This window comes from Sinocyclocheilus rhinocerous, unplaced genomic scaffold, assembly GCF_001515625.1.
Source record: "Sinocyclocheilus rhinocerous isolate Xijiao unplaced genomic scaffold, SAMN03320098_v1.1 scaffold11057, whole genome shotgun sequence".
In the NCBI taxonomy this organism is placed as follows: Eukaryota; Metazoa; Chordata; class Actinopteri; order Cypriniformes; family Cyprinidae; genus Sinocyclocheilus; species Sinocyclocheilus rhinocerous.
Genome location: NW_015632199.1, coordinates 49,691 through 60,041, shown reverse-complemented (window position 1 = coordinate 60,041; position 10,351 = coordinate 49,691). Strand labels below are relative to the sequence as shown.

The following is a 10,351-nucleotide window of genomic DNA, read 5'->3' as shown; positions in this document are numbered from 1 at the left end:
CGATGAGCTTTGTAAAAATCGACGCGTTTCAGAAAGGCGGGGCATAGAGGAGAAACAATAATGTACAGTATGTGGAAAATAATGTGTTTTTTGAACCTTAAACAGCATAAACACATTTCATTACACCAAATACACAAAATAATGTTCTTTTTAGCAACATCACATGACCCCTTTAATATTTTAGGGTTCACCGTGTTTTACATCGGATGGTTTAGTTTTCGCGACGCATCGCGCCGAACAGCTTGCACTGTAAAAAAATAATCTGTTGAGTCAACTTAAAAAAACTTTGTTACCCCGCTGCCTTAAAATATTTTGTTATTATCTATCTTAATTTTTTCGGTGTGATGCAGTTGTTTCAACATGCGTTTTTGAGTTGAAACAATACCTACTAGTTCATTCAACTTTCAGCTTAGTTGAGGGCCAATAAACTTAAATGTTCTTGTTGTCTGGACAATTTATAAAAAAAATGTTATGTCTACAAAAAAAACCCAACTTGTTCAAATGGCAAAATCACATTTTCCATTATTTCCGCAAATTTTTATTGGGCAAAATCCAGTCATTTTAATACAAATCCACGCAATCGGGAATTTCGTGACACTCCGCGACACGCGATAAAATGTATCTTTTCCACGTTGATCAGCGTTTTTGTGTTAACCAACCACGACATCGGTACAAGGTGACCGTATTTTAGCGTATTTCTATTTTAGAAACGGTATTTATTTGTGCGATGTCCCGGCTGAAACAATAGTAGCCTACAAACTGTGATAGGTAGGCCTACTGATTATGTGCTTTATTTAAAGTTAAAAGTGCTTAATGTGAATTTTAATAACATTTTGCATTACATTTATAGCCATTCTGAAAGTGACAATAATGGATACTTTTCCTCCTCAGATCTTAAAGGGGTCATATGATGCGATTTAAAGTTTTCCTTTCTCTTTGAAGTGTTACAAGCTGTTCGTGAATAGATAAGATCCCTAAAGTTGCAAAGACTAAAGTCTCAAACCCAAAGAGATATTCTTTATAAAAGTTAAGACTCGTCCACGCCTTCCTAAAACACGTGGTTTAAACACGCCCCCACATGTCTACGTCACGATGTGGGAAGATTTGTATAACGCCGCCCAAATGTTCACGCAAAGAAAGAAGGCGTAACTTTGATTTTCGCTGTAGTATTGTTGCCTTTAAAAATAAAGGAAACTTGAACATTGAAAGAACTCGGTGTGGACAAACAAGTGTATTCCATGACAAAGATTGTATCAGTCACTCAGTATTTTTAATAATGTTAAAATGGTTTATGAATTAGATTATGTTCTTATCCATTTCGTTAAGAAGGCGGAGCCCTTGCTGAGAAAGCCCCGCCCACACAGTTTTCTGATTGGCTGCGATTTTTGATTGATTTTGTCGTGTTTGTAGGCATGTCGCATCTAGTTAGTTTGTCAAGCGAATTCGCGATGTTGATAAATAGAAAAGCTGTTTGGTTTTAAAGTGTGAGCTGCATCATGCATCGCTGACTGATAACAAAAACGGACCTTTTTCGCTCGCAAAACTTCACTAATGTGACCGCACCTCATACTCACTGTGTCTGCAAGATTTTAATGGTTTATTTTCGTCAAATGATACACGTAAAGTATCACCACTGCAGGATGTTTTACATGCAAAAGGCTACAATAGCGATTCCCCTAGTGGTGTTATGTGCTACAACATCAAAAACTACGAACCAGAAAAAATTCCTATACCCCGACTAGAGTGTGTAGTGAATGTAAATATTATCAGTAATAATAACAAATCAATGTCGCGTCTGCGATTTCGCTTGGTTGTATGCGACAAAATGTTTCATTTCGGCGTTCTACACTGTAAAAATTATGTGATTCCTAAGTCCTGGTAATTTATGTTTTTCCATTATTTTAAATCATCAAATTAATTTAACCAATTTCAACTTCACTTTTTAAGTTATATGAGATTCAACTTGATTTTTAAGTCAATTTAAAGGTAGTTTAAGTTGAAATGATCTCAACTGTACTTAAAAAGTTAAGGCAGCACCTTAAGTTTTGAAGTTGAAGTCAGTGGATTTTTTTTTAGTGTTGACTATTCAAAAATATCATAAAATAAACAATAGTAACAGTTAACAAAAGGCAGAAATGACCATAAACATGAACATAACCATATAAATGACAATGGGGAAAATAATCAAAACGAAGTTTTATGAATGACTCATTTTGCCGAAAATGTTTGTCTTCGACTCAACATGCTCTTGAAAATCTGCATTTGCAATTTCGTGAACATAGTGTGACTAAAGGAGTCAAGACATTTACAGTTGAGTTTCCCCTCTGGACCTCTTTTAAAGCACGGATGTGGACACATACCTGTGGTTATAATAAAGCTCTTGTGCTGTAATTGGAAGTAAGGCATTTCATTATTTCACTATATTGTCTCGAGCAATCAAAACAACTTGGTTTTATTGAACAGGCTCTCGCTTAGCCCCCATCACCGGCCCTCCAAGTGCTATCATGGCCAAGTGGAGCAGAAAGAAGCAATTGTGCACTTTTATTGAACTGTAATGCACTGATTCATCGCACAGCTTCAGGAGTCGAGCTCCTCTGGACTACCTTCACGGTGGAAAGGTGCCAACGCTTTGTCCCGCTCTGCATAAAAATAAATGAGAAGCGCTGGAGCCAGGGAAGCAAAGCCAAAGCTTATTGTTCCATTCCAGCTCCTGGCCTCTAGAAGACCATTTAAATAACTGGATGAGACAATCAAGAGCTCTTCTAGAGAAGGTGGATAGCTGTAGCTAAACAGTCCATTGAAAAATGACAATTTGAGTTGGCCAACGCAGCTCCGCATAAAAATAAATGAGAAGCGCTGGAGCCATGAAGCAAAGCCAAAGGATATTGTTCCATTCCAGGTCCTGGCCTCTAGAAGGCCATTTAATTAACCGGATGTGACAATCAAGAGTTCTTCTAGAGAAGACGGATACGGTCACTCGCTGCAGTAGCATAACTGAAAAATGACAATTTGAGTTGAAAGTTTGGTTTAGCCCTTTCGAGCGGAACAAATTAGGATTTAGCGTAAGGAAACGCTGGATGTTGAGGAAAGATGTAATCAATCTGAAACATGTGATCCATAACATGCCTAACCATCTCTGAGCTTAATAGACCTGCTAATGTTCTGTGCTTTTTGTGGGACAGACAGAGTATTTCACCTCATGTGTTTAACTTGGGGTTAAAAATCACGATTTATTCCTTAAAGAAGACATATTATGCCCCTTTTTACAATATGTAATATAAGTCTCTGCTGTCCCCAGAGTGTGTCTGTGAAGTTTCAGCTCAAAATACCATTTATTATATCATTTTGAAAATGCCTATTTTGAGTGGAAACACAAACATGCTGTTTTTCGTGCCTGTCTCTTTAAATGAAAATGAGCTGTTGCTTCCCGCCCCCTTTTCCAGAATACTAGAGCTGCGCCTTTACAGCTCGGACCTGCTAAAAACACTTTTGCCACGTCACCAAGGGAGCGAAATCAGACGCGCTCGTTTGTTCAGACGCGTGCAGAAAAAGGCTTACCAAAACAAAGTTACTGGATTAATCTTTTTCATGTTTCCTTGGTTGGTAGATGCACCGGGGACCTGATTATAGCACTTAAAACCTGGAAGAGTCAGATTTTCATGATATGTCACCTTTAAAACAAAACATGGAGGAGAGCGGGGCATGTTGTCATGAGATTTTTAGGGTAAGTTTATTTATTATAAATCAATCAAGGGCACAATCATGGAGCGAGGCCACCCTCGATCAACTTTCTTATATACACGAACATGCTTTAACCATCAATGGTGTAGTCAAATAAAAATTAACATCTTTAACTTATAGAAAATGATAAGTGAAAGTCGCGAACTTTCCGCGAACTGGTTCGAGGCACAGGATTTTAAAGAGTTTTAAGAGAATAAAGAAAAATAGTTCAAGAACTAGAATATCTTGTAATGCACACTGAAAAAATAAATGGTGTGGAAACAATTTTCACCCAGAAATCACTAATACAATTTACAAATGGCGCTAATTACAAAGAATCTCCAAGTATCGCATTGAAATAAACTGAAATCAAAACTGAAATAGAAAAACATAACACTAAAATAATGGTTTAGAGAACACTTTCTCTCTGAAATTACTAGTTATTGGCCACCTTCTCAAGCCCCTGCAGATAATTCAATATAGCAATATTCCAGTAGTCTCTCTCCAGGGAAATCTGATAGGCTTCATCCAGACTATATTTTGTCTTGAGGAAGGCATCTTGCTTCCTTGTGTGAAATAAGTTGGAGCTGGAGTTGGTATTATTATTATTTCTTCTGCATTTTAGGATTCATGATCCTACTATATATACTTTTACTTGCAAAACCAGCATGATTAACTTATGATGTTTGGATAATGAAAGTTTAATTTGTTTTGATAAAGCAACATGCTCACATACAAATCTCTTTAATATCTCAAATGTTTCTCTTGTCATTAAATGGAGATCAAACTTCAGCTGAAATCTCTGGCTTCTCAGATGTTTCTCCTGAAAAGACATATAAACTCACTTGTGTCTCCTGTAGAGTTTCAGAAGAAATCTCAACAATATCTGTGCTCATTTTTGCCAATACGCAAACATCTGCAATCAAAAGTCTCATTATCTCAATATTGACTCAAATGTTTCTCATCTAATTATCAAATGAGCATTTTTTGTTTGTTTTTCTTAAACTCATATTAGTTGTGTGCTCTCGAAGCTATAATAGAACATATCCAAAACAAACAAAAGAGAAATATCATGTTTGTTATTATTGTAATCTATGATTTCTGCTAACTTTGGTGTTTACTGTCAGCAAATTCAAGTTACTTCAAATATTTAGGCTATTCAGTGTGTTTGCAGAAAACGAGCTGTTTCGTTACAGCCAAATGAACTTCCTGTCAGTCTGAACCACTCTGTTCCTGTTTTAGTGTCTGTAGTGTATTAGACATGCAAACCCTGACCTCTAGTGATCGAGAGGAGTTAGTGACACTTCTGATGCTTTGCAGAGCTTTCTTGAAGTCTGGTTCATTTTATTGAATCTCTTCGGACGATGAACTGGTTCAATAAAAACGAGACGCCGATTCATTCGATTCATTCAAAGTGTTCCCAGAAGTCCATGCACAGCGTTTAACACGTTCACTGTTTAAAGGTAGGCCTAAATATGTAGTTAAATACAGTGCAGAGGCCCGTTTCAGAAAGGAGGTTTAGTGAAAACTCCGAGTATATTAACCCTGAAATGAGGGAAGCAAGTGCATTTAAGTGAATCTTACCTAAAACATGTAAAATTATCCGCCATGGGGTAAGAAAAATAATCTTAATGCAAACAGAAACAAGATTATATTTTATTTTTCTTACCCCATTGGCAGATAATTTGCAAAATAAGAAAAATGCACTGAAATCCCCCCAGGAAACAAGACTAAATATCTTGTCTTTTTTCTTATGTAGAAAATGCATCTTGATTTAAGAGTCTTTAGATATTTTGACTGGAAACAACAAGACAAAAAAACAAAGTAAGAAAAGTATTTTTTGCAGTGCAGGTACATTCATTTATTGCACATATTTTTCATCATGCAGACACATTTAATCAGATTATACAGAATCTGAGGCTGCATTAAGTAATACATTTAATACAATAATACATTTAGTTACATTAATGTAATAAAACAGTCTTAAATGTTAATTTTTCTTAAATGAAATATTTAATAAATCATTTTTATTTCATGAAAGACATGTATAATATATTTGCTAGATTATTTATTTATTAATTAATTTTTTTATTTTTGTTTCTCAAATATACTCTTCAAATATACTGTCAAATGCAAATTGTGTGTGTTGCTTCAAAAGAGCAATCATACATTTGTGTTGTGTTTTATTTTCTTGTTTTTATTCATTTATTGCTTAATCATATAATCATACAATAATATATAATCATAAGTCATTTATGTAATGTATCATTTGATTATTTTTAATAATTAATGTTATTTAATAATTAAATCATTTATTACTGGTATTATGTTTTTATACTTAACATTTATTATGTTTGATTGATCTTCGTGAATAGGAGATAAGAGGGAATGTTTATGGAAATTAAAAGTTTATGGGATGTTGTTGTGAATCAGTTAGTATTTCTACTGGTCAGATGAAGTCTGAGCACTGAGATGCAACTAAGATTATTTAATAAACTCTACTCCTTTTTTTTTTTTTTTTGTATAAATGTTTTTTATTATTATTTTGTATGCTAAAACGTGTAAGTTATTCGAATGAATGATTTGACATCACAAACGTTTTCCCGCTGTGTGTGGAGTTTAAAGACGCTCCCTTACGCACTATAGGCGAATATCCAGCTAATATTGAAGCTGAAAATAACACTACCGCGCTTGAAGCTTGATCTGATGTATGCTATTACTATACTAGTTGAATGCCTGTAATCGTTCATTCGGGAAAAACCGGATCAAACGGCCACCGGATGTCGCCGTCACTGTCCGCGTCACAAACACAAAGTGAAAGTAAAAGTTGCATAGAGAGTTGATGTTTCTCCATTTAAACAGCCAGAGTCGATTCTATACGGAATATTAAAGTGTTTCATAGGAAGCTTTATAAAAGCTAAGCCATGATTTTACGTGTAGCTGCTTCATAGAAAGGTGGTGATTCTGTGAATCTGTGTGTGAATAAGGTGAGTGCTGAGAGCTCAGGTCTCTGCTTTACAGGGGACTTCCGCATTCAGATTTCCTCTAACATTGTGTATCTGAGTGAACGCTGTGTGTCATGATTCTGTTTCTCTCCGGATCCGTTCAGCTGAATTATTGTGTTTGTTTGTCATTTCCATTCAGAGTCAGTGCTGCAGATCAGATTCTGTTTCATCATGGATGACACACAAACATCCACAGATGAAGATGTTTCTCCAGGATGCAGGTACATTGAATAAACACTGTATTAAATCACCTTGAATGAGGGTAGATGGGAGTCTCCATCGTGTTTTTGTGTCTGGAGGTTTTTAAGTTAAAATTAAGATTTTATTTAAAAAGGTCAAAAAGCCTCTTCATGGAGTGTTTTTGATGAACAATACTTAAAGAATGTAGAAGAAAATTATTATCATTATAAAGGATTAAATCTGTTTTGTTATAGTTCATTTCATCAGAAGAGATCAGAAGCAGAGTCCAGCTGTGTGTCTATGAGGAGTGACGCGTCTATGGGTCGTAAAATAGAGTTTAAGAGTGGAGATACAAAGACTGATCTCAGGTACATTTTTATATAAATATTATTATAGCATGTCATTTTATATTATCAAAATAGTGTTATCTTTATCTTTAAATATCTTTATCTGATATCTTAACATATAGTGTTACACAGAGAGATGCATTTGTGAAAGCACTCAGTTCTATTTAACATGTTTTATAATAAAATAGTGTAAATTAAATGATCCTGAAGTGCTTTTTAAAGTGATTGTTTAAATATTAAATGAAGATGTACTTTGTTAAATATGGTAATTCAAATTATTCACTTTAATCTCTCTCTGTTATAGTTCAGTTCAGCAGAAGAGATCCAGCTGTGTGTCTATGAGGAGTGATGCTTCTATGGGTCGTAAAATAGAGTTTAAGAGTGGAGATACAAAGACTGATTTCCGGTACATTTTTATATAAATGGGTAATTCCGTGTCAACTCAACCAGAGGTCCTCGGTTCAAATTTTAGATTTTGCTAATATTTTGTCTGAAGAAAGAAAATAGTGATGAACAGGGTGCGATTTGTAGGGGAGGGGGCTGGTCTATGTATCCCTGCCTCTGATAAAAAAAAATATATATATCCCCCGGGTGATGTTACTCCATCAACCACCAACAGAGCATATACAATACCAAAAATAAAAAAATATATTTTTTAAAATATCAGCAAGTAAAATACTGCAACATGACAATACAAACAACAATTAAATCAGAAATGGACTTGAAAATGACTAAAACCGTTAGCGCTCCTGTTTACTAGAGACCATCTGCAGAGCTTTACAGAAAGTGACAGTATGAGATTATTACACAATGTTTTTGCTCAAAACTCACTCTACTGTGACCTAATGCAGATTGTATATAATAAACTGACGCATTAATGTATTATGAGACAGAACTCAGAAGTTTACAGTCACCGTGATGTGGGAATTATGATCACGCAGTACTGACTGATGGATCGGCAGAGAATCATCTTTCTGCGAGTCATTATGAAACTATGGTTCTATTCTATTTAAAGAAATATGAGGTAAACGTGTGAATACATAATGTGCGCACTTTTGGAGTAAAAGTTTGCATGTTGTGAAGTAAAGCACTGATCAAAAATAAATGGAAGCAAATGCGATTGAATATGTACAGGTTTGTCTCGTTATTCTATTCAAAATATCATTAACTCCTGATTGATTTTGCATTCCTGGCAGAAAAAAACTATTAGTGTCATTACCAAGTATTATTATAAATAGTGGTGAAATATTGAAGCTGGGTATATAATATGGGTATGAATAATCTATTCTCAAGGTCAAATCAGAATATTTATTGTAAAAATGTTTCTGTAACAGCTGCCAAAAATAATCTAGATATGTATAGCTCCACAGTGATTTGTGATATATTTTCAAGAAAAAAACAAAACAAAACATTTTTTTCAAAACAATGGTGATTATTCAAAAATGGGGAAAGAGCACTTTTCAAGTTTTTTCTCCAAGGTTTGTAGGCCTGTAACTCAAAAAGTGTTAAAGATATCTTAATGCCCTTTTAGATGGTTCCTTCTGGGTTTGTCAGTGGAGTCTCTTCAGATTCTCCTACAACAAATAATGACGCTGAAAAGAAGCAGCTCTGACAGCAATGAGGAAACAGTTGAGTACATCAAGAAGAAGATCAGGACCATTGACTCTCCAGAGAAATCCATCAATCTGTTCCACTGTCTGAATGAACTGGGTGATCATTCACTAGTGGAGGAAATACAACAGTATCTGAAATCTGGAACAATAAAGGAAACCAAACTCTCTTCATCTCAGTGGTCAGCTGTGGTTTTTGTGTTGTTGACATCAGAAGAGGAACTGAATGTGTTTCATCTTTATAAATTTGTTAAAGGAAAGTTTTATATCAAATCAGTGACAGCGTGAGATTCAGAGTCAGAGAAGTGGCATAGGAATCAATTATTCAGGTTTGTCAATAATTAAAAATGTATTTGCAAAAAAAGGAATTTAATAATTGTAATTTTTAAACCACTGACATTGTGCAACAAAGCAATATTATTTATCTTTCTTAAATGAGGCTCATGTTTTTGTTCTGTCACTTTTTAGATCTCAGTCCAATGATCCATCAAACATGTTGATTTGTGTTTTAAGTTTGTACTTTATTTTTAATAATGGATTCACTGCTAAACTGATCTGATCTGAGAGAGTGAAGAGTGTGTCATTGTTCTCTACAGGTTGAGTAAGTGTGGTGTCACAGATGAAGGTTGTGCTGCTCTGGCTTCAGCTCTGAGATCAAACCCCTCACACCTGAAACACCTGAATCTGTCTCTGAATAAACTGGGAGATTCTGGACTCAAGCTGCTGTCTGCTGGACTGGAGAATCCTCACTGTAAACTGGAGAAACTGTGGTAAGATTTATATTTGACTCTCACACATGAAACACAATGTAAAGTATGTTTGAAGTGTTGAGTCTCTTTCTGCTGCTGTGAGTTCAGCTGATTGAGCTGTAAATGATTGAACACATGAGCTGCTCCTCAGTAACATGATACTGCAGGACTGAGAGTCACACTGAAATACACACTTTCACACACAATCAACATTTCAGTCTCTTGACTTTAGATGAGCGTATAGAACTTGATAGTACAATCCCTTAGAATAATCGGCACTTTGTTGACATCTTGAGTGGGGAGTAGGGGCAATCACTTCATTGAGGTCATCAGGTGGGCACCCTCCTTCCTTGGTGTTTCGTTGATAGGCCCACGACACCTCCAAAGGGCTCAACAGTGACACCTGGCGTCCCAGGTGCACTCCCCTCTGCTTTTACCCCTCTAGGTCATTTTGCAGCCCATTTGGGATCCTTCCTTTTTAGCCACAGCCAGTTGCTGCTTCGCTCAGCAGCCTCTGACAGTGACCTAACGGCTTGTCGTAAGGCCTGTCCTCTGACTCCCAACCCCTTCAGTAGCCTGGTTGTTGCCGTGGCTACAAAACCTCTGCACCCAACCTCTACGGGGAGCAACTGGGTTCGCCAGCCCCGTTGTACTGCTTCGGCTATTAGGTCTGAGTACTTCAGCCTTTTACGTTCATTTGCTTCACCAATTGTAGCCTCCCATGGCACAGTTAGTTCCAC

General features: G+C 36.0%; 1 protein-coding gene and 1 long non-coding RNA gene across 2 annotated transcripts in view; both read left to right on the top strand.

The window, feature by feature from the left end:
* Window positions 1-6,625: 6,625 nt before the first annotated feature.
* Window positions 6,626-7,993, top strand: LOC107742225 (uncharacterized). Its single transcript, XR_001640295.1, has 4 exons — window positions 6,626-6,707; window positions 6,865-6,946; window positions 7,160-7,273; window positions 7,557-7,993. It is a non-coding gene; the product is annotated as an uncharacterized LOC107742225 (long non-coding RNA).
* Window positions 7,994-8,271: 278 nt separating this feature from the next.
* Window positions 8,272-10,351, top strand: part of LOC107742226 (ribonuclease inhibitor-like) — a 45,340-nt gene continuing 43,260 nt past the window's right edge. Inside the window, exons 1-3 of the mRNA XM_016555123.1 lie at window positions 8,272-8,276; window positions 8,784-8,993; window positions 9,459-9,632. Of these exons, the coding sequence (XP_016410609.1) occupies window positions 8,272-8,276; window positions 8,784-8,993; window positions 9,459-9,632 (389 nt within the window). The remainder of the gene's footprint in view (window positions 8,277-8,783; window positions 8,994-9,458; window positions 9,633-10,351) is intronic.